Source organism: Neospora caninum, chromosome IX (assembly GCF_000208865.1).
Source record: "Neospora caninum Liverpool complete genome, chromosome IX".
NCBI lineage: Eukaryota > Apicomplexa > Conoidasida > Eucoccidiorida > Sarcocystidae > Neospora > Neospora caninum.
The window spans coordinates 1,892,160-1,915,851 of NC_018390.1; the positions used below are offsets into that span (position 1 = coordinate 1,892,160).

Consider the following 23,692-nt stretch of genomic DNA (forward strand, 5'->3'; position numbering starts at 1 on the left):
ACAGCATGGAGGGGTGAAGGAGACGAATCGCGAGAGCGCTCCGCGGGAACAGGACAGGCCTGGTACCCACTTTCCTTTTCACCCTTTGATAGGGACAGCCAGCTGGGGCAGTGCGCGGCTTCCTTGTCGCTGTGGGTCTTTCTCGCGAGGAGTGATAGAGGAAAAGCTTGAGTGAAGAAGAAATCTGCAAGGAAGGCAGGGTCGTGCTCCTCAGGCGGCAACGACGCCGCCCCCGAGAGCGACGAGGGCCGTCTCATCTCCATCCTGCCGACACGGCGAGAACTCGTCTTCTTACTTCAAAGACCCGCTCTCCGGTCTCCCCCGCGAGCGTCACCCTTCTCTCTTGGCCGCAAAAAGAGGGGGACGCGCCTCACCCCGCCATGCGGTAACGCGATAGAAAAGTTACACGCCTTCGCAAGGCGCACAGGCGAGAAGAACGCGCAGGAGACGCAGAAGCCGGGAGGATCTCCGGAGGGCCAGAGGCGCCACCCTCCGCGGCTCTGTGGGGAAAGTCATGCCGCATGTGCTTACAACAAGAGAAGCTTTCTCAGAAAAAAAAGATACGGGAAGCAGACATGTTTTCAGAGGCAAACCGGAAAAGAAGAGCCGGAAACAACCGCTGAAGATCGAAGCATGAGAGGGCGAGAAGAGAGAGAAGAGGGGAAGCCAGTCAGGGAGTGAAAGAAGGGAAGAACGAGACAAATGGGGAGAAAGAAGAGAACGGCGAAAGTGACACTAAGGAGACAGAGACAAGGCAAGTGAGACTTGACAGAGTGCGCGGAACCTGAGGCGTTGAAAACGGCCGCTTTTCGGACTGAAGAGACAGGGGAAAATGGTACCTGAACACATGAAAGAGTGCGCGCTCGTTTAAGGCGACGACAAAAAGGCCAGAACCCACGATGGGCGTTTCCCAACGAAAGGATAAAGTGGCAAGTTCCACCAGTTTTTCAGAACGGCGAATCTCTCCTGCGCTGCCTTTCTTCTCTTTCTCCTTCTTCTTCTCTTTCTCCTTCTTCTTCTCTTTCTTCTCCTTCTCCTTCTCTCTCTTCTCCTTCTCCTTCTCTTTCTTCTCCTTCTCCTTCTCTTTCTTCTCCTTCTCCTTCTCTTTCTTCTCCTTCTCCTTCTCTTTCTTCTCCTTCTCCTTCTCTTTCTTCTCCTCCTTCTTCTCTCTCTTCTCCTTCTCCTTCTTCTCTTTCTTCTCGTTCTCTGTTCGCTGGTGCGCTCCTCACGCAGAAGGGACTTCCCTGGGGTCCGCAGAGATCTCTGCGCGAGAGGGAGACTTGGCGCTCCGGAGTGACCCGTCGGGGAATGTGGACGAGGATCTTTCCTCTCTCTGCCCCAGGGCAACGGCAGCCCTATAAAAGGTGAAGTCAGAAGAGGATGCCTTGTCCGGTGATGCTATCCCCGAAGATGTGCATGTTCATGAGCGTGAAAGAACCTGACACGAGCGTGCAGCGAGAGAAGTGTAGCAGTCAAAAACGCTGCGTGTAAGCAACGGGAAAAATCGGAGGGAAAATACCGCAGGAACAGCCCCGCCTAACCTGCGTTGGACCGGAGAAGAAAAACAGACAAAACGGAGTATCCGACGCCGCTTTGAAAAAGTAAGGATTCCGACGTTTCTCCGCCAAAAACGGCTTCTTCGCATGAAAGACAGCCCAGTTTTTTTCAACGCGTGTGAGAAAACCCTCGGCGAGTCGCTGGAAAGCCGGCAGCGAAGCAACCGAGAGGCGGGAGAAGAGTCCAAAAAGAGCATGCACGCAGCGCCTGTCACCCTCGAACGGACAAAAGGATCTGAAAAATGAAAAAGAGAATGCGCTTCTCTTCACAATGCTTCTCTCGTCCAAGACAAAAAAGACCAATCTGGAGAAATCATTTGTGCAAAACGGCGGCATATAAGGCACTTTGCCTGACCACCCCGTCACCCTCGCTGTCTTGTTCTCTCTCCCTGTCGCCATCTCTTCGTCCTTGTGTCTCTATCTCGTGCTCTGTATCTCTCTCCTGTTGTCTCTCTGCCTTGTTCTTCTTCCCCATTTTTTCCTCAACCTTCTTATCTCTCTCGCATGCGTTCACTCATTCTCGCGTGTCCTCTGTACCTTGTTCTCTCTTTTTTTCCGCTTATTCTGTCTCTCGCATGTTCTCTCTCTGTTGTTATGTCTCCAGATTGTTCTCTCTCTTGTTCAACCTCTCTCTCCCGTGTCCTTTATCTCATGTGTGCCAGATTTTCTCTCTTGTCCTCACTGTTCCACTCTTTTTTGTTCTGCCTTCTTCACTCTCTTGTGCTTGTTCTCTCCCTCCCTCGTTCTCTCTCTCCCCTGTTCTCCCCTTCCCTCGTTCTCTCTCTCCCCTGTTCTCCCCTTCCCTCGTTCTCTCTCTCCCCTGTTCTCCCTCGTTTATTCTCTCCTCGCTTTTCCTCCATCTCGCTTGTTCTCCATTTCGCTTGTTCTCTCTCTCGCGTGTTCTCTCTCTCGCGTGTTCTCTCCTTCCCTCGTTCTCTCTCTCCCCTGTTCTCCCCTTCCCTCGTTCTCTCTCTCCCCTGTTCTCCCTCGTTTATTCTCTCCTCGCTTTTCCTCCATCTCGCTTGTTCTCCATTTCGCTTGTTCTCTCTCTCGCGTGTTATCTCTGTCCCTTGTTCTCTCTCTCCCTTGTTCACTCTCTGCCTTGTTCTCTCTCTCGCTAGTTCTCTCTCTCGCTGGTTCTCTCTCTCGCTAGTTCCCTCTCTCGCTAGTTCTCTCTCTCGCTAGTTCTCTCTATAGAGTGCTATACCTCCCTCCTGTTCTTCGTCTCTGTTCTCCTTCTTTCGTGCTCTCTCGCTGGGGGTTGCTCCCGGTGTGCGTGTGCTCTGTCTCTAGACAGCTGACTCGCCTGTGGTCACCGCACATCCTTCAGAATTCCTAGGTGGAGACTCGGGGTCGATCAAGGCCGAGCCTGTGCGGGAAACAAACTTAGGCCCTGGCAGCGTGCAACTGAGAAACCATCTGCAAAGATTCAACTTCTCTTCTAATTTGAAACGATACACACCCTGTCACAACTCCGCAGTCGACACTTCTCGGCATAGATTCACTAACACATTCAAGGGCTTTATATATATATATATATATATATATATATATGCGAATAGAGGTGTATGGAGGTCTATGTTCATGTACATAATGTCACACATAAACGACTAGATATACAGAACAACAAATGCATAGTAACGCTTGTAACGCGTATAGTATAGAGATATGTATACGTAATTCTCCGATTACATGCGGATACCCTTGCGTTCACACGTATGTATTTGCGTACATTTTTTGGGCGCTCGGTGGATCGAGACAAAAAGCATCATCGGCGTCTCGACTTGACGCCTTTTGGGCCATGGCAGTGAGTGCACCATAAATACACAAAGGATATATGTATATCTGGATATATGCTCATTATGTTCAAGAATATGTTTTGTGCATGCATCTCTTTTCCCACCTCTGATTGCACATACAATTATAGAGATAGATAGAGATAGATAGATTGAACAAATGCTCTGTGTCGATCCCCTTCCCTTCTTGTCAGTGAGGTTGTCAGAGTTTTTTCAGGCAGTATTGCTTCAGTCATATTTAAACAGCGAAGGGTTTTGCTGCCCCTATCGCGTAGTTGTTGCACGCTTATTGTGAGTTCATATGCGCAAACGATCGCAGATGTGTCTATCTCTACGTTCCTTTTACAGATATTGGTGTGAGGGGTCTGTATCCATCGGCGCTCCATGTCTCTGTCCCGTTTTACGAGGGAGGAAGCAAAAAATCGCAAAACACGTTAAAATGGGCTTTCCTCTGGCCTTGCTTGGAGTGCATGCAGCGTGGCGGTGTCCTCTGCCGCCGCGTCTACGTAGAAGCCGGGCTCCTTTTTCGCGAAAAACATTTTCCCTTCCACTTTTTTGGACCTGTGCGGGGGATCCAAGGCTTTGTACGCACAGTTTCTCAGCACGTATACTTATTCAAGCGTCGCTAAGAAGATCAAAATTCACAGATGCAGCGCCTCGGGTCAAAAAATGTGGCACGCATGTCTCGACGGCTACACCGAAGAACCTGCGAGGCAACATCTACAAGACACGAGACAGGGTGCGAAAATAGCCGCGGGACCAGCGACGGTCATCGTTTGGTGACAGGATGCCTTTCAAATTCTTCTTTCTTCGCACGACGTGTGAACAATAGTCACAGCGTTTTCGTCTACGCCCGGTTTTTGCCTAACGGGGCGACTGCGAGCTCGAGTCCCGGACGCATGCACGCCGCTTTCTGGCCTCTCTCCGCGAGTGTCTGGGTGTGGTGCGGCAGAACGAGGAGCCTGCTGCATTTTCCGTCTTTTCTGGCGTCGAGATTGCGCTGTCTCTGACGCTTTCAGGGACGGTTTGTGCTCGATAGAGGCAAAGAACGGACAGAGCGACACGAGCGACTGGAGATCCTTTTTGGTGTGCATGCGCTCGCCGCAACAGGAAAGCGCGAGGCTCCAATGTGTCCTCTTTCACCTGAATAATGGTCCGACAAACCAAGCGAAACAGACACCGTGAGAAGGAGGCAGTGAAGGAACAGACGGAATATCAAGGAAAAACAAATAGGCTGTGCTGGAGAAAAGAGCGAGAAGAAAAAAGGTCTATGACGCCTTGAGGAGAGTGTTGGACCTCCAGGCCTTTTCCCTTAGCTGGTGTTTCCTTTTTCTTTTGGGGCCAGAAGAACGCCTCCAGCAGTCCTGTCGGCCTTTCTCTCTGTTTTGTTTCTGGGTTGTTTTCTCTCTTTCTTTCACCGTCTTTCCCGCAAAGGCGCGTCGCCTCGGCCAGCTTACCTGCCTTTTCCCCTCGGTTCTTCGCCATGGCTACCTCGCCTTCTTCCTTCCTTCTCGCCTTCGAGGGCTCTGTACACTCCAAGGCAGTTCGATGCGTGTGCGTCGTCCCCACAAATCCCCGCTCTGCCTCTGTCAAGGCGTCCTTTGAGATTGTGTCGGGAAGTCTCGACAGTTCCGTGGTGGTGTGGTCTCCCGAGGAGGCTCCTCAGGGTGGAGAGGGCGAATCCTCGCCGAGAACCGTTTTCAAGTCACGTCTGTGTCTCCATCACCACACGGACTTTGTATACTCTGTCGCTCCTTGTCATTCCGATCCAACTGTCTCGTCCTTCTTCTCGGGGGGAAAAGACAAACGCGCAGTGCGCATTGCCCTAGACAATGGCCGCGTTCTCATGGAATACAAAGTGAGAAGCTCTGCAAAAACACACCCTCCATATCAACGCTCAAATATCCTGTCAACGGAACTCCCGTACTCACCCAGGCGTCAACAATTCATATATATATATATATATATATATATATATATTGGAGTATGAGTACCTGCACATGTATGCGGCGGTCGATCGGCATGTCAGCATGCGTCAGTGCATATTTACGTGTCTAGGCGCCGGCAACATATCCCAAAAACAGTCGTCTCCCTAACTCCCTTTCACCGCCTTCTTCTCACCTCTAAAACCAATACTGATCTACATCTTTGTGTTTGTCGTCACTTATATATATATATATATATATATATATATGGGTCCTTTATTTTTTGTTTGATCAGGGTCACGACGGTCCGGTGTGCTCCTTGGCAGAAGTTTCTTCTTCTTCGCTGTTGGTGACTGGCAGTTGGGACGGCTCAGCTCGGCTGTGGAGCATCGCCTCCGGAGAGTGTCTTCGCAAGCTGGACCAACACAAGCACGCAGGTGCGCGGCGAGCCCTCTTTCGCCCTTTATTCGGAGAGGCTGCGGAAAACAGACAAGATAGACACTCGACAGTGTTGGCGCTCTCCCGCCTGCCTGTGCAAAAATGCGGAGTGGGGAGACAGCAGAGAAGAGCGTGCGCGTTACGCGGTGTCGGCTTGTGGAAGATGCCCCTGCTATATGTCCAAGGAAGAGACGGCACGCCACATAGCTAAGGCCGAGCAAAAAAACAATGAGACAGAGGAATCAGCGGGAAGAAGGAAGAATATAATCCCGAGGAAAGAAGGCAGAGAGTGAAGGGGAACAATCTCGTGTCTCTGCTGTGTGTGAATTGCAGTGTCCGTTTTGGCTGTTCCCGAGCCGCCTCTAATCGTCACAGGATCCCAGGACAAGGCCCTGAGGCTGTGGACGACCTCTGGAGATCTGCAAAAGACAATTCCTGGTTCGTTCCTTTCCTCTCTCCCCGACTCCTGCGTGCAGGCCTATATATATATATATATATATATATATATACGTATACATGTATGTCTACGTATATATCTGCTTGTCTGTAGAGATATAGATGCGTCTGTATGCGTATGAGGTTCTGGGTTTACACATGGGTGCCGGGGGTTTTGCTTGGAATCGTGGACGCCCTCAGATTGGCCTTTCTCGTGCGTTGGTTCACCTTTTCCGTCCTCTCCCACATGGGCCGCCTGGGTTCTTGCCTGGCTGTCCGTTTCTTCTCTTTCTTGCCACTGTCTCCGTTTCACTGTCGCTCTCAGCAAGCGTCTCCGTGTCTCCTCTTTTTGCTTTCATCTGCGTCTCGCGCCTCTACAGACGCCCATCAGGACATCATTCGGGCTCTCGATCTCCTGGCTCTGGCGGCCTCGTCCTCGAGTCCTCCGCATGCGACGGTTCTTTCGGCCTCGAACGATCAACTCGTGAAAGCGTGGCGACTCGACGGCACGCCGCTGGGCGAGTTCGAAGGCCACGGGGCGTTCGTCTTTGGTGAGTCAGACGCGTGCACCGGCCGTTCGCGTGCAGCTGGGAGTGAACCCTAAATTGTCGAGGGTCGGCGACGCTCGTGATTTTCCTCTGCGTATCGCTCCGTCTCTCCGTGCGGATGTTTGTCCATCTGGGGTGTACGGCATGTGAGGGACAGGGTCTGGGAGAGTCAGGAAAGCTTCGGTCATTCGTCAGGCAGTCGAAGGGGCGGCGGACGCAACAGACGCTGCGCCGCCTCGTGCGCTCGAAGCGAAAAAAACGAAACGACAGGCTGTCTTTCAGTGCCACAGATAAAACGGGTGCGAAAAGCTAGTTATGCACATCTGCTTACCTATCTTTCTGGGGATATATACCTACAGTCACTATCCAGATTTTTATAGGCATGCATATATACACGCATCCATGACCTCGTCCTTGCTTCCATGCACAGACATATATATATATATATATATATATGTATCGATAGATACGCGTTTGCCTATCCGCAAACATCCGTTTATACCTGTGTGTTGGCAGTGTTGCACGCGTTTGCTCTCTTTGTTTTCCAGATGTGACGGCGAGTCGCCTGCAGCCAAATACGTTCCTCACGGCATCCGATGACTGCACATGCAAAGTGTGGTTGGTTGAAGGCTCGGAAGTCGACAAGGCCCTCACAGGCCGCGCGATCCAAACGCTTCTGCATGCAGCGACTGTCTGGCGAGTAAGGGGCTCTTCGCTCCCTCAAGCCACGCCGCCTCAAGTGACATTGGGCAGGACATCTGGACAGACACACACTTCTTGCCATCTAAACATATATATATATATATATATAGTTTGCATGCGCGCAAAGTTGAAGACGCTTGCAGGCATCTAGCGATTAAATGAAAACGCATATATATATATATATATATATATATGATCATGTCGGTTGCGCGGTCTCGCTCAGCGGTGAGAGTTCCAGGTCTGCTTGTCGCCTTCACTGGACGGGGCAGCGAAGAGTCGTGAAGGCCGCTGCATGGCGTTTGCTTTCTTCTTTTGACTTGTGCTCCGATGTTTGACAACTCAACAGGCGAACGCATGTTTGGGTTACCGGCAGATTGCGTCGCCTCCTTTAGGGATTCTCAAAATCTACAGACATGCACGCAGTCCACAACATGACATTTCGAGATCATATATATACTCATCCATTTGTGTATAAGTAGTTGTTGGAATTGTATTTCCCGTGGCATAGGGGTTTCAGTGTGACTCCCCAGGAAAAGGTAGTTTATGTGGACCTCGGAATTCCAGTTTATGCGTAACACTGTGTCTAGCTTCGTCGGTTGTTCTCTGATTGGTTTTAGGGTTTTTTTGTGCATTTCGTCTCTACACAGGTCGCCGAACTTCCGACAGGGGATATTGTCACATGCTGCGAAGATGGGAAACTGAGGTAGGAAACTCTAATGGGAACGGCCGATTCACCCCCAACTCTCTCCGTATATACAGAGTCCTTTTAATAAGGCGTGAAAATACATGTGTATGTATGCACTTCTTGACTGAGCGGGTTTTACTATATACCTGTACAGACGAAGTGACTGTAGGGAGTTGCGGGGTGCATGAACGTGCAAATTTTGATTTGCTCATGGCGTAAAACCTGCATCTAAATAAATAGGGATACACATTTGTGGGCATCGCCGCAGCCTGTGAAAGCGACGCATAATCCAAAAATTGTATTTTGCAACTGGAAATGACGAGAAAATGCATTGCGGGAACCTCTGCGATGCTTGTGTGGCTTCTACCGGTCCGCTTCTTCTTTTTCTGATTAGGGTATGGACACGGGATGAGAATCGGGCCCTCCCTGAGGCTGAACGGATGAAGCAGGAGCACGAGGCACAGGAAGTAAGCCAACTGGTTTCCCACGCGATGAGTTGAAAGATGGCTTCTGTGCCCCGTCCGCTCCCTCGCCGTCGCTTTCCTCCTCTCTGATAGTTCTTTTACACTATATGGTGCAGGTGTAAGTTCATATATCTGTACACGTTTCTCTCTCGCTTTCTGACACTACCGGTATGCGTATGGGGTCACGCGTTGAGGGGTCGGCAACAGCATTTCTCGTCTCTGAATCGGCGGTGTTTTTGCTTTTTTTTCCAATTGAAAGTGCGAAGATCACGCGTGACAGGAACCTTTGCGAAGTGGTTGACCGCTGGCCTCTGTGCACCGGCATTTCCTGCGGATCTGATGCGCAGCAGGGAGTCAAACGAGAAACAAAAGAAAGGAGCGTAGCGTTCGAAGAGACTTGTGGAAATGCGTTGTTCCGTCGCAGGCTCAAGCGGCCGCCGCGGCAAAAGGCGAATCTTCGATTGACGTCTCCTCTCTCCCGGATGTCTCCCAAATGGCTGTGAGTTGCATTTTTGCCGTGCATGCAGTTAGATGCAAGCAAATACACGCACGTTCCTGTGGATATACAGCGTGGCCTGCGCACATACTGGAACCCACACTCGTCCACGCCTCACCGCATGAATAAACAGATGCATGTATATATATATATATATATACATTTGCGAATAGCTAGATTGATGGATGTAAAAGTGTGAGGTTGATTACAGCCAAACAGTGAGACATGGTGCAGTTGTACAGGAGTTAAACAGGTGCCCGCCTTTGCTTTTCGTGTGTGCATGCAATCTGACATTCAGTCCTACAGAGGTAAACACATCACTGTCCCTAGATAAAACTGTCGAAAGTGGCGTTGGAGACAGGTCATGTTGGGAAGAGAGGCGGTGCGGCGGGGCTGGTGTTTTTTTGTCTTTCAAGGCGTTGTGTCTCTGGTGCGGTTTTCAGTCGCTTCGCGGGAAAATCGGCGAGATGAAGATGTTTCGCGAGGGGGATTTAGCCACTGTCTACACGTGGCAAGGCACAGGCTGGGAGCGAGTCGGCGAAGTGGTTGGAGCAGCCAAGCAAAAAACGCACTACGAGGGCGACGCGGTAAGTTGATGCGGAAACGGGTCCCGAACCAGCAGGGCCATGTTCCAACCTCTCAAACGCGGAGGCGCCGCAACCTCACGCACAAGTAGTCAGCTGTGTATGCACCCTTATAATCTTCGATTATGCATATATAGAGACAGTCAGACACATTAACATATGCAGAAAGCATGCATATGTATGTATATATATATATGTATGTATTTCTTTATAGGCATGAAGCGAAGGATGACGCGAATAGGCTTGTGTGGGTATGACGGCGTATGTGCCAGAGTCAGGTGCATGCGTCAATGGACGTCTCTGCCGAGTTAGCCGTCTGCATGCATCCCATTTTTGTCCGGGTTTTTTCAGTACTTCGAAGCGGGAGAGTACGATCACGTTTTCAAGGTTGAAATTGGAGAAGGCGGCGCCTACAAACCTCTTCCCTTCAGGTGCTCAGCACGCCAAGCTACCAGTGTCTCCGCGTAAATACCAGTCTTTCTCAATACTTCTGTGTATGCGTGCGCATGCATATATATATATATATATATATATATATATGCACATATGTACATTTTGTGGTTGGGTGTCTGTCAGTGTGCACTTGGCAGTTGGAGAGGTGAGACAACTTGGAATAGAAACGCCCGTAGCTGTGTGTTTGTAGAACGTGTTCCAAAGTGCAGCATGCACGTTTTTGTCGGATCCAGAATCTCGAACAGTCGTGACCCACAGTTCATTTTCTCTTCATCCTGTACTTTCAGTCGAGATGGCAGGCCAGGCAACAGAAACATGTCTTTATAGTTATATATATACATATATATATCCGTGTTTTATACCTGTGTTTTGTATGTTATCGTTTTTTTAATGTCTTCGCGTTGCTTCTTCCATGTCTGCATGCGCTTGCTCGATTATTCCATAGTTCCGCAATGTTTTTTCTCTGCGCGTCTCAACCTGACCTTTCGCCATCGAGCGCCTCTGTCGTGGAAGAATCCTAACGGCGTCAGCTTTGGCCCCCAGGCGTCTGCATGCAGTGAAGTGCACGGCTGCTTTTCGGTCTCGCGCGGCGGACGGCAGCATCGCCAGTTTTCGTTTCGTGTCCGAAGATACTCCCCATACATTGGCCTTATCCGCTTTTGCCCATCGCGGATTTTCTTACCCCCAATGTGCATGGATGCACTTCGGAGTTCCTGATTCTCTCGCTTCTCTTCTCGCTTTCTTCTCGTTTCCTGTCTCTTTTGTCTCGTCTCTGTCGCAGAATGTCAGACAACCCGCTGGTTGCCGCCGAGAAGTTTTGCGTTCGCGAAGGCATCAACAAGAGCTGCCTTGAACAAATCACCAGCTTCATTCGCCGCAACACCGGCACCTCTTTTTCCTCTTCTTCCTCATCTTCTTCATCCTCTTCTTCCTCTTCTTCGTCGCTGCGCCCCGGGGCGCCGAGCCAGGTGGGCGTGTTCGACGCAGCTGTCGCGAGCAAGGTCGCGCCGCTTATGGAAGTCTTCACATTTGCCAAGGGAAACTTTGAAGGAGCTAGCAAGAAAATCCTGGAATTCGATGCACAGTTCCCTGCCGACTCCCCGGTAAGAATCCCTTTGCAAAGAGGCCAAGACAAACACTCGAAATCCTGTACACATGCACTGGCGTGCATATATATGTATATAGGGGAAACCACCTCTACACGCAGATGTAGATGTGTCCACCTGACTCTCTACACCGTCCATATACAGAAAGAGATACGTGTATGTATGTATGTATGTATGTATGTATGTATGTATATATATATATATGCAGAAGCATGCATACATTTACGTATAAATAACTGCTTGAACTGCCGTGCCTTCGGTGATTGTGGTAACCTTGATACAGGGGAGCGTTGATTTCGCGGGAAAACGCTTGGTTTTTCCTCCGCTTCAGTTTTTCTTCCTTCATGCATCCAATGGTCTAAAAAGATGTCCGTCTATATTGTCGACTTTCCACACATGTATTCGTTCTAAGCAGGTTGTTCACGTTTTCTCGATTTGTCGCTTGCTGTCCGCATGCGCCTGTGTGCGTTTCCATGTTTTCTTGCCCTGATAAAAACGAATTCTGGTGTCTCTCTCACGTCGCCGCCCGAGTCAACGGTGCGCGAGATGTGTTTCCTTGCGAAGATTGGAACTCGATTTTGTTTTTGTTTCGCCAGGAGCGTTTGACAGCACTGGAGACGCAGTACCTGCTCGACGCTCTGGAGAAAATCAAATCACCGAGTTTCATGAAGCAGGGCTTTCGGTAGGCGATGCGTCTCGCCTGGTTTGCCTCACCGAGTGTCTAGACACCCGGTGCCTCCATGGACAGCCGAGCACAATGCCCTGGATGTGCAGCAGAAAAAAACGGCAACCCTGAGAATCCTTTGCAGATCCCATGAATGAACGGTTTCCTTCCCTCCTGCGCCTGTGCATATATATATATATATATATATATATGTAGACATATATGTGTGTGCAAATATATATATGTATATATTTCAGCTGGTGTATGTGTTCGCCGTTTTTGCTTTTCCTTCTTAGGGCGTGCGAGATTGATGTTCTTTTCGAGAAACTGGCGACGTGGCCGAGCAGCAAGGCGATGCCTGTGATGGACATTTGGCGAATCATGGCGCTTCATCCCCAGTACCATTTGGTTCACAAGAAAACGGGTGACCAAGGGTGAGCGTCCCACGAGGAAAGGCGGAAGCGGCCCCAAAGAGGGCGACGAAGAGAGAAACGAGAGGCCTACGCACAGGAGAGGGGAAAAGGAACCGACCGAAAGCAGGCGAGAGCCGCACTTATCACAGGAGGCAGATGGCACGAGAAGGACGGCTCAAACCCTAAATCCTAAAGACAGGGCGGAAATAGGGAGACACGCCGAAAAGGCAAACCAAAAGAAAGACATTTGTTGCTTCCTTCGCGTCTCTAGCTGGCCTGTGACCTCTGCGCGTTTTCGCGCCCTCCCCGTTCCTGCATTTGCGCGCCGGGATGGGGGCTTTCCGGCCTCTGCCGATGGTTCGTCCGTGCTGGGTTTCCCTTCGTTTGTTTCCAATAGTGTTTATTTGGTTGGATCCGGTCAGTGAACGTTTTCCTCGCCTCAGGTGGATGACGGTTATTGTCGCTCTTCGGCACTTGAAGGACGCATGCACGAGCGAAACGGACGAATCGCCCTTGATGCTCTGCTGTCTCCGCTTCCTCGCGAACCTCATGGACCTGACAACGAATCGAACAGTCATGCTTCGCCATTCTGCCGTAGTAAGAACAAGAAGAAACAACACCTGGGGTCTAAAACGACGCTCCACACGTCCTTTAGGAGGCACGTGCTCAGTTCCGCCTGAGTGTGCCCTTTGTTTCTCCGCGCAAAATGGCCTTTTTGCACCCAAGTAAGTGTGTGCGTTCACCTTCTAGATTTCTGGCTGTACTCCTACTTTTCGGCAGCTACTAGCATGTCTACATGTATATATTTCGGTGTCGATTTAGGTGTGGATGGGGATTCGTTCATGCGTCAGAGTAACTGGCCTTAGTGGGAGTTATCGCTGTTTCGAGTTGGTTCTCTCTCGTTTTCTCCAGATCCTGGAGAGCGTTGCTTCCGATCGCATTCTGAAGAGCCCCAACAAGAATGTTCGCCTCACCGCTGCCTCGCTCTTGGCGAATTTTTCTGTGGCCTTTGCCAACAAAGAAGAAAAGGAAGCTCGCCTCAAGGTGCGTTTGGCAGAAACCTGCTTGCGGCGGCTGCCTGGTTCCGCGCGACGCCAAAGACCTCGTGGCGGAGCTCGAAGACACCGTGCCTGAAGAAACGGCGAAATGCATGCAGATGGGCACTTGGGCAGGCCTGCTTGTGGCTGTAAACCGGCGGCAAAACGTCTTTGGCAGACGCAGGGTCGTGTGTAGAATAGGGAAATGCAGATGCGTCTGTTCGATCTGCATGCGCCGTTGGTGGCTGTGTCACGGGATGAATGCACGTAGGGGGTGAAAACGTTTTCTCTGCAGCAGTGTTCGTCTCCCACATGTGTACACATGTGGGCACCCCTGTCGGCGTGTGTTTCTGTTCCAGCTTCTTAAATTGCTTCGCGGCGTGATGGAGAGTGAACGAGATCTGGATATTTACTACCGGTGTCTCGTAGCTCTCCTGACCACCCTGGTTACGCCTCCTCAACCTCAGCAGCGGAGACTGCTCATCGACGAATGCCAAGCGATTGATATGGCGGGCGCCTTGCCTCCTCTCAATCAAAATATCCCTGCTGAAGGCCGAATTGGAGACGCTGCGCAAGATGTGTTGCTTCTTCTCGAGTAAAGATAAGGGATAGGGAACCACGCGAAGGCAGGTGTCTCTTTGTCTACGGTTTGGCGAGAAGAGAGCGGAAAGACGATACCCTTTCCCGTTCAACGAATGCAAAAGCGTGCATGTGTGGCAGGCTACGCCCACGCCTAATCCAAGAGGGGGGGAGGGGGGGGGGAACGGCGGAGACTGAGCACTAGATATACAGCGTGTACAGCTTGTGGAGCGGAAGAAGGGAGAGAGGAGGGAGTGTGTACGAGCTCGGCGAGAACGAGGTGTTTCCCTCTGCCTTTCCAGAAAAAAAAACGGCATATCTGGATTTGTTGAACAAGCGCCAGGAGCAGAGCCCGATTGGTTGCTCACTGCACAGGCACAGGTGAAGAACCTTGTGACCGTCTAGGCTTCAATCGAGTTAAGGAGGAAGATGGTCAAACGTACAAGATACTCTCGCTCTATCTGATTTCTGTCTCCTTTGTTTTTTAGACCGATCTCGGGAAGCAACGGGGAGACAACGAAAAGAAAACGGGGCAGCGCGTACCCGAAAGAGCGAGAAAATTATGATTGCGAAACATAAATGTACCACAAACCTAAACATGTACGTATATATATAGTATATATGTTCTGTCTATGTATATATGTAGCTACATACTGGTGCACATCCTCCACAGTATACATATATATATATATATATGCAATTTTAGATGGGAGCATGACGTAGTCCTAGAGCCCTTCGGGGCTCTCTCCACCGCGAGAGCGAACATTACGTACCGGTTGTGGAGGCGAAAAACTGTCGTCGGCGTCGAGGAAACTTTCTTTTGCACGGCACACGAGTTGGCTGCTTACCGTGGTGCCAACAAGCGTCTTTTCTTTTCCAAGAATTCGGCGTGTATCGGGCGAGCTGCGTGTCAAAACCGGGTAGCGCTCCACTTGTTTCAGAATCAAGAGCCACAAAGTGTATCATCATACACGTTGTTGGTTCGAGGGTTCGAGATAGAGGTATTTTCCACCGCAGAAATACGTTTTGTACATCTTTCTCCTGCGAATGCCAGCTCTGTTCCCCAGCTCGCAACGTGTCTAAGCGAAGAATCACCTCTAGGTAACGTTTTTGTTGGGGGATACTAGCCTTTTTAGCTTCTCGAGACGCGCGACTTGCCGCACAAGTTACATATATTAGGCGTGAGGACCACGCCAACGCTACGGGAGGGTATAGGACGCAATCTGTTTCTTGTTGAGTCTCAAACACTCTCAGGACAAGCCGCTACATGATCAATGGGCGTAACTGACCAGAACGGAGCGCCAGGTGTCCTCCTGGTACGCATTTCCTTGGAAATGTATTCTTTCCAGTTTGTTCTATGGGACTGATACTCCAAGCACGAGTGGCCAATACAGGATGAGGGGAAAAGGATGCTTGCGCGGCACCCAACGGACACTCGATCACACACTGGTAGCGCTTGTCATCCACGTTTTTTTCGTTGGAAAGGAATAAACGGCTGCTGAAAAGCAGTCCTGGATACGTTTCTGGTCTGCCTTAGACTGAGCGGTGTCTCGTTCCGGCAACCGCTGTTGCAAGTCTGAGAAATCAAATCTGCGAGGAACGCGTCTGTGTGCAGTTCGTCGTGAGAGAAACTAATGGTGCCCATCGCGCAACAATGCCATCATGTTGCTGACTCAGAATTCCGGCTTCGTTGAGTATTGCAAATCTCAGGTTTCTCAAACAACTACGGTGGTTCCAAATGCGCTTTTTCGCGTTCTGTTGCGTTGACGTCTGTGCGCTCAAGTGCTCAGAGTGCCGAAACAATTGTTACTGTTCTGTTTCTTTTTGTGGTTTTCCCCTCCGTCTTCTTGTCTCGCTTTGACGCCCGAAAAGCTGCGACTCTGCACCGCTCGCTTCCTTTCGAACGTCTCCCGTGCTTTCGCATGGCGCGATCTAGCTAGCGAATTCGAACAGAAACCCAACATGCTATAAGTTTGAGACTGGTGCAGCGGAACTGCACTCCACACGTGCCAGAAAACGCCAGGAGCAGCAGACGAATACACGTCGTCTCGTTCTGATTTTTGTCTGTCGTTCTTGCGTTTTTGTCGCCACGCTGGTGAGGAATATTGGGGATAGCCGACTATTCGTTCAAAAAACTGAACGCTCTCCTATAGCTTCGAGCCCCCTCCTATCGACTGCCGGATGCTTGTCAAATCCCGCTCTTGGCTGTCCACCTCCGAAAGTGAGTTTCCTCGTTGACTGCTGAAGCAAGGTGGTTTTCCCTGTTCTACGGACATCCGGTGCGTAGCGCAATCTGCATTCCGTGTCCACAGTCGGGGAACTCGGGGCGGGCAGTCGATTGTAAAAACAGAAACGCTATTCCGCTTCCCCGCTTATTCGAGCTGTCGGTTACATAACGCAACAGTACCTCAGCGCCAACAAACATGGATATGCAATCTCAAACCGTTCCGGTCCCCAATGACAGTGAAGCCAATTCATTTTAAGGGGCGTTTGCCAATGGGAAACCCGACGCGCGTGCGGTTAGAAATCCGTAAACTTTGAAAAATACGCATACGTGTGTAAAACGTTGTTACATACATGCACGAGGGGTGCGTGTGTTGGGTGGTGTGTTCTTTTACGGTAAAACAATGGGAAGTTGACAGTGTTGAAGGATGCGTAAGGCGACGGGCGTGTCGATACTGTTTGTTGTCGAAAGCTTGTTTTTGCATGACAAAGGCTAAACGGCGTAGACGAAACATTTCGTACGGCCGGCGAGCGACACTCCCCTGCCAGATTCTACCTGCTTAAATGGCCGTGATGGGGATGTTCACGAAACGGATGATCGTATATGGAAACCGTGTCCCTCATCCCGTTGTTCATAGGGCAATCTGTGTTGCACGTGGCCTTGTGGAACTGCCTGCACTTTTGCGTGGAGAGCAAGATGTTCTTCTCTTTCGACAGAGTGCGTTCTCAATCTCGCCAGTTTGGTCTTCCCTCACCTTCTCGTGTGCTCATTTGCAGGGTGTTTCACTGTTTACAGCCCAGCCAACGTCGCATCAAGAAAATGGGGGCTCACACGTCTCCACTACGCAGGCTTCGCTTTGTCTTGCCGATGCTCGCGTTGAGCAATCTCGTCGCCGTTTCAGAACGTGTTGACGGACAACTTGTACCAATTCATGGGCTTGAAGAAACATCGGAGGCCTTATTTCTACCAAAACCACGGGAGGACGGGGCATTTCGAGGCAGAGAACTGGAAGAAACAGAGGGAGACCAGACAGGGCACGGCCACGATCAAATGCAAGACGAGGGGAACGTGCGTGAGCAGGGAGACAACAAGCGACGCCGTCATGAGGAAAAGGAGGCTCAACCCTCAGGCGAACAAGATGGAGAACGCGAATCTGAAGAGAAAGAACAGCCTCCCCCAGAACTTGGCTCTCACGAAGAATCCTTCGCGCCGCCAGATGTTCAACCGGAGCAGGCGGCTCCACGCGCAGCGTCTATCACGTCAGGTACGTTGGAATATGAATACATACGCAACTAGCGAAATGCATGGAATTCTAAACTTCCAATTCGACGTAGCACAAGAATATGTATTTGCATATATATATATATATATGTGCGTACCCTCTCTAGGTCGATTACGCATGAGCTTTTGTAAGGAGTGTGGCTACAAACCCGGAACGCTAGAGCGATGCATTCGAAACGCTGTCGCTTCTGTTCAGACGTTTCTGAAAAGCAGTTGAATGCAGGAGCCTCTCATAGTTGACCCCGGAACCATTATACATATCCATATCTAATGTGCGTGTGGATATGCGTATCGCCTTTTCTGAACTTTACCTATCCGAAGCCTGCTGTGGGTTGTGTCGCTGTTCTTCATGTTGTGTGGTCACCGAAATCTCGAGGCCTCCACGTCCGGTTTCCAGTTGGAATTATTTGTTTCCACGAGTCTCTGGTTCGTTCAGCGTGCGGCTGGTCTTTTTTTTTAGCGAACAGAAGCCTAGATGTTACCGACCTCTCCGGGAGAATCTTCGAACACACCACCCGCCGTTGAGTCGCTTTCTGCTGCGTGAGCCCCAGCAGAGCATCGCTCGTGCAGTGTTGTGTGTGTCCATCGGTTTTCGCTTTTTGCTTTTGAACAGAGTGCCTCAGATACCACAATTTATTTCGAGTAGATCACCTGAGGGAGCACGCCCTGCAACCCCTTCATGCCCATTCAGGGATGGACCGCTACGCGGTCGCCCTTATGGAGAGAGTAGCAGCATCCAACTGCGCACAGAGATCCCTTCCCCGCGATATTCCGGTGAGCAAAGCGAAACGAACAAATCACCGAAACCGGGGCAGCAGGAACAAGCAGAGGATCAGTGAATGCAAGGACGGTTCCCTCGCGGGTGTGCGAGCGGACAGGCCCGGGGTAAGAAGTGCAGAGGAGCACGGAGTGTGTTGCGTGCAGATGTGGAGGCTTGTGAGCCGGCGTTTTCGTTTTGTGTTGGTCAAAAACAGAAGCAAAAGGAAGACGCGAGAGAGAATCATATATACGGGCACCACGAACGTGCCGATCATCCAGCACAGACGCTGACTTGAATAGGAATAGTCAAACGATCGTCTACATGCAACCATGCGCACCTTCATCGACTCAGACATACATGCATACATTCAAATATATATATATATATATATATATATATATATATATACATCCGTGTGTATAAGCGGCGCCCACACAGAGATACCCATAGATATATATATATATATATATATATATATATATGCGTACAAGTACGTATCTGAATAAATCTTTATCTGAGTGGTCAACTTTTATGTTTTTTGTTCAGTTTGGGGTTAATTTCTACGCTACTTCCGGAACCAAGCCGTCGTGTTCAAGAGCGACACACCTGTGGTACAGAGGCATCGACAGCTTCCACGGGTACGATGCAAGTGGTTTTAATTTATCAACACGTTTCACTTTCAGAAATCCTATACAGACGTCTGACGCAATGCTCCACTGCGCCGTTGCTCAATGCCACAATAACTCGGCAACTCTATTTTCCGATATGTGTATCTACAGAGATAGGTAGAAAGTGCTTTCGCGGTGATATGAAACAGCAGCCTCTCAAGGATACATAGGTGTCCGTGTGCAAATGATCACAGCGTTTACCTGTACAGATTGTGTACATGAGTCTACGTCGATATTCATGGTGATGGCTGCAGAAGACACAGCAACGCAGGTCTATGTACACCTGTGTTTCTACGCACAGCCAGCCAGCCAGATCGAAGCGCACACAGACCATTTTGTCGGTGTTCATCTACCGGCTGAAGCGGGCTCCTGCTTGTTCATTTGTGGTCTTCGCTGTTTTTAGGCGATATCCCGGAACAGATTGGAATCGAGGCTCTGGCCTTCAGTTCATTCAGATGATGTGGAGTCGCTCGGAGTACGTAGCCTGTGCCCGTACACAGGAGTGCACCTCCGGCATGAATCAAATTTTGTGTTTATATTATCCTCCAGGAAATGACGTGGGAGAGGCGCCTTTCAGGTGAGTATCTTATTTTTCTTCGGGCTACCCCTTCCTCTGTGAGGCATGCCACGCACACTAAGTTCCCATAGCGTACGCCCTAATGTACACATGTCTATCCGCCATGCCGTCCACCTGGATGTACGCATGTATACATGTGTGGAGAGATATCGGTACACAAGAGTATATTCGCATATATATAAGGTAGATTTTCTGGGTATGAGTCACACCGAATCGCGTGAACTTTGCCTATTTTCCTGTTTTGCCCTTGCGTTTAGCAAGCAAACATGGGATGCCATTCTTCTGCGCCATCTCCGTTGGCTAGACTATGGAAGCCCCGGCGCCCGACAGGAGCCTCCTCGTGCGGCGATCTCCGAGTTGCCGACGGGCAGTGCGGAGTAGGAAACTGGAAATGATGGAGGTTGGGAGGGTGGAAATCCCCTTTCTCGAAACCCAACAGCAATCCAAACTGTGGAGTCTGAATGCGATGTTTACGACAGAGACTCATGTTCATGATTCGCGCGCGTAAGGGATGCTCCTAAAACACTTTCAGGGATCCAGGGTTGGTGCACATCCTTTTTCACATGCTGCTTCATGTGCGTAAGGATTTACTTATAAAGGTACAGAACACATAGATCTGCACGAATTTTTGAATGCGTGAGCGTGGATCACGTCTGCACTCTGCATACACGTGTATGTCTATGGACTCTCTCTGTGACTCTCTCTGAATGCATATATATATATATGTCGATTATTCACGAGATTTCGGCCAACGTGGGGAACTTGCACATTCGTTCATATCCTAGATTCAGGGTGCGCATGACCTGTGCGTGAAATGTCAAGCTGGGTTGTCTTTCTTTTGAGCAATTTTGCGCTGGCAATGTCAACTCTAGAGCGTCGACTTTTTCCCTGCCGTCTTTGTTTCCCTGTCGCTATATGTTTCCTTGCGGTTTATTGGGGAAACACGTTGTGTGAGGTGAGGACAGGCTCCTGGAACTTCCCCACCCCCCCCCCCCCCAACGAACGTGGCACGGTCCGATTGTGTATCTGCAAGGGTACAAGCATAAGAAAAGGAACGTATTTGTCTGTCATTTTAATCTGGGACGTTCCGCGGGCGGTAGCGCTGCGATTTTTAGATTGTGTATATGCAAGGGTACAAGCATAAGAAAAGGAACGTATTTGTCTGTCATTTTAATCTGGGACGTTCCGCGGGCGGTAGCGCTGCGATTTTTATCCCCCGGAAAACAGGGCCAGCTGTCTGCGTTGATAACACCCGTTTTCGGGAACGCGTTTGCTTCCTCGCTAGGCTCCTTTCTTTCTGCATGCAACAACTGGGCTTCTTCGCGGGATCCTGACGGCGTTTTCTCCTCTTTTTTCACGTGGATTCGGTCTGTAAACCAGGCATGTCTTTTTGCCTTGTTTTTAAATACGACCGGACACACCGTCTGCCAGCCGCAGAAGAGCGAGAACACAAGGAATCCTGAAAAAGAGTCGACTTGTTTTCTACGATGAGTCCGCTTCCGACTACCGAAAACGTGCCAGAATCCCATAGAGCCAACGTTTCTTTTCTGCCTCTACACATATCTGATATGTGGCCCAAGATCTAGGCACGCCGCCCTACATTGATTTTTTCATGCATATCTCCAGATAGATCTTGATAAATACCCGCACACATAGGACAAATTCACACACATATATATCTATGCCCACATGCTTGTGCATGGATGCGTCTTTGCGTATCGAGCCAAGTCAACACACTTTGGGTACGTTCCCCTTCTCCAGTGTCCACGAGGAGTTCCCGTTCGGCTTCCCGCTGTTGTGTCTTGTGTCGTTGTTGGGCTATCTGAAAAACGCAGGAATTGAAGAGAAGAAAACACCTGACGAAAAGGTAGATCGGCAGGATGCAGCAGAGGAGCACCGCGCAGCATCCGGGGAGCACAGAAACGAAAAATGTATCTGAAACGGACGGAGTAGAAGCGTTTTAAACCTGTTTCGGTAGACCACCTACGTTAGTTTCATACCCGTGCATCGGGTTCCCAAAGATCGCTCTAGACGCACACATTGGCCGCCGCGGACCGCTCTAGATGAAAAAAGCTAATAACTCGATTCCACAACCATTTCCATGGTCTCACACCTTCTCCCTTTCTCTTCACGGTAAGAGCCTCGTGAAACCGAAAAGACGGCAATCGCCTCGAAAACAGCAGAGACGCGAGGCCCTCGAACTTTCGCCTGAAGTCACCCGCCACTCTCGTACACACGCATGCCCCGGTAGAGTCCACTGCGTAACCTGACAATCAACCCCGAGGCGATTTCCTCCGCTTCTACGTCTCCTAATCCCTTCAAATCGAGCAACACAAACCGCGATCCCAACCCCGTTCGTAGCAGTCCCCGTCTCTCCACATCGCTCCACAGCATCTCTTTGAATTTCCGCGCATACAAACGATTGAGCACTTCGCCCCGCCCAGCAAGTAGCCACCGGACGAAAAGGCCTTGCTGCGGGAGACAAAGCGAAATGAGACTCTGCGAGGCCCCGGGTGCACTGTGTACAATATTCAGTTCGTGGAGAAGCAGGAACAGTTCCTCGGTCGACTCTGAGACGCGTTTTCCCGTGGGCAAAAGACGGACGGGCTGCTCGTCCTTCGTTCTTTCGTTCAAAGGAGAAAACGTCTCACAAGGGTGCCCACGGGCGTTCCCACTTTCGCCGCGGCGAAAAGCCTCAAATTGCATCTGTCTGCTGCCACCGTGTCTATCTGCCTTCTGTGGGACAACAGTTCGCTGCGTCGAAGCGCCTGTACACTGGAAAGGCTCCGCTGAAGGGATGGGCATATCCTCATATGTGCCGAGAAGAAACCGAATGAGTGTGTAAACCCGTGCCTCAGAGAGCGACTCCTCTGTATTCCCCTTTCTCTCGCGTCTCTCCACCCCTTTAGGAGTACGAAATCTAACGCCTTCTCGTGCTGTCCCATCTGACGCGTGAGTGCTGCTTGCTCTCTCCGAAAAGCCGTTGCACGACGCGTCGCCCGCTGCGTTTTCTCCGTGGAACAAGCCGAGCGCTTGCGCCTCGCGAAGCGTCAGGACTTCTTCTGCTCCCTTGACTCCTCGTCTTAACACATCTCGCACGCGGTCAAGCGCATGCAGTTTCCGTTTTTCCTCTTCCGTTTGTATTCGAGCGAATTCACCCTCCGGTCGCTGACCTGTCTCGAGCAACCTCTGCCGGTCGTCCTCAATCGCATTCCTCGTCGGCCTCGACAGACCGTCAAGCGGCGGGTGAGTGCTTTCTTGCCTCTCCGACAGAGATCTACGAATGTCGGCATGCTTGCGCGAGGCTGCTCTGAGGAGAATGCCCGCTTCGCGCCGACGCGAGCTCCACGCAGCGAGGTACTTTTTGATCGCCTCGTGAACAGCCTCTGCCCGCATATCCGTGCGTGGGGATCGACTCAAGACCTCGACTGATAAAACTGTCGCCAGCTGCTTCCCCAACTGAACGGGCAAGTCCAAGAGAAATCTCCGGCGTCGGCTTATACTCGAGTGCGCAGTGCCCCGGAACGCGTCCTCAGTCGCCTCGGTTCCTGTCGTAGCCTGGCTGACCTGAAAACCTCGTCCTGCGCTCCCCTCCCAGACAGGCGGCGACTCTGCGGCTTCGTAGAGATGCTCTCGTTCTTCCTGGTCCTCTTCCGCGATCGGTTGTGACTCCGTTTCTCCACTGAAAGAAACGCTCGTCTCCTGGGTGGTGTCAGGGAGGCGCTTCGCGCCTCTGCTCCGTCCACAGCACCTCTCTGCAGGCTGCATCTCGTACCCGCTCTCCCATTCCTCTCTCCACGAAGAACGTGATGGCCGTGCTTCTGAGACCAGTCTCTCTCTCTCCTTCCCCGCATGTTCCCAGCCCTCCCGGTATCTCGGCTGCTCCGTTGCGCGCCTTTGTGCATTCTCCACGCACCTTTGGACAAAATGCAGCCAGTCGCTGGTGAAGAAGAGCACGAACGGGCCCTGAGAGACACCGGGGAGGCGGATTTGTCTGAGGACATTCCTTGCCAGCAAGATCTCGACTTCACGTTCTTCCTGCGAGTGCAGGCTCCGCTCGCCTGCAGTTCCTCGCTCATCCACCTCCGACACGAGTCGCCTTCTTTTCCTGGGCTTTCGTGTCTGTGATGTTTCCCCGCTCTGGACAGCGGAGAAGCGGAAGGGAGATCCGGTTCCGTCTCGCGACTCCGCGCTGCCTGGCTGAGGCATCGCCTCTGCAGCCGGCGCACGCATGCGACGATCGCCTTCTCCCCTGCCCCGGCGACCGTGAGTGCACCTGTCTCCAGTGGACGAGGCAGCGG

At 50.9% G+C, this 23,692-nt stretch overlaps 2 protein-coding genes across 2 annotated transcripts; both read left to right on the forward strand.

Annotated features, from left to right (window-relative positions):
• Positions 1-4,835: 4,835 nt before the first annotated feature.
• NCLIV_040730 (hypothetical protein) lies at positions 4,836-13,901 on the forward strand (the record flags this gene model as incomplete). The annotated part of the gene is made up of 14 exons (XM_003880982.1): positions 4,836-5,210; positions 6,476-6,701; positions 7,247-7,398; positions 8,048-8,103; positions 8,480-8,552; positions 8,974-9,048; positions 9,489-9,632; positions 9,981-10,060; positions 10,864-11,185; positions 11,785-11,870; positions 12,149-12,286; positions 12,709-12,862; positions 13,178-13,309; positions 13,662-13,901. 14 exons carry the CDS (start codon positions 4,836-4,838, stop codon positions 13,899-13,901), a joined length of 2,253 nt encoding a protein of 750 aa, XP_003881031.1.
• Positions 13,902-17,155: 3,254 nt separating this feature from the next.
• On the forward strand, positions 17,156-19,772 carry NCLIV_040740 (conserved hypothetical protein; the record flags this gene model as incomplete). The annotated part of the gene is made up of 5 exons (XM_003880983.1): positions 17,156-17,369; positions 18,000-18,160; positions 18,693-18,784; positions 19,218-19,289; positions 19,649-19,772. The coding sequence occupies 5 exons, from the start codon at positions 17,156-17,158 to the stop codon at positions 19,770-19,772; spliced, it is 663 nt and encodes a 220-aa protein (XP_003881032.1).
• Between the last annotated feature and the right edge of the window lie 3,920 nt (positions 19,773-23,692).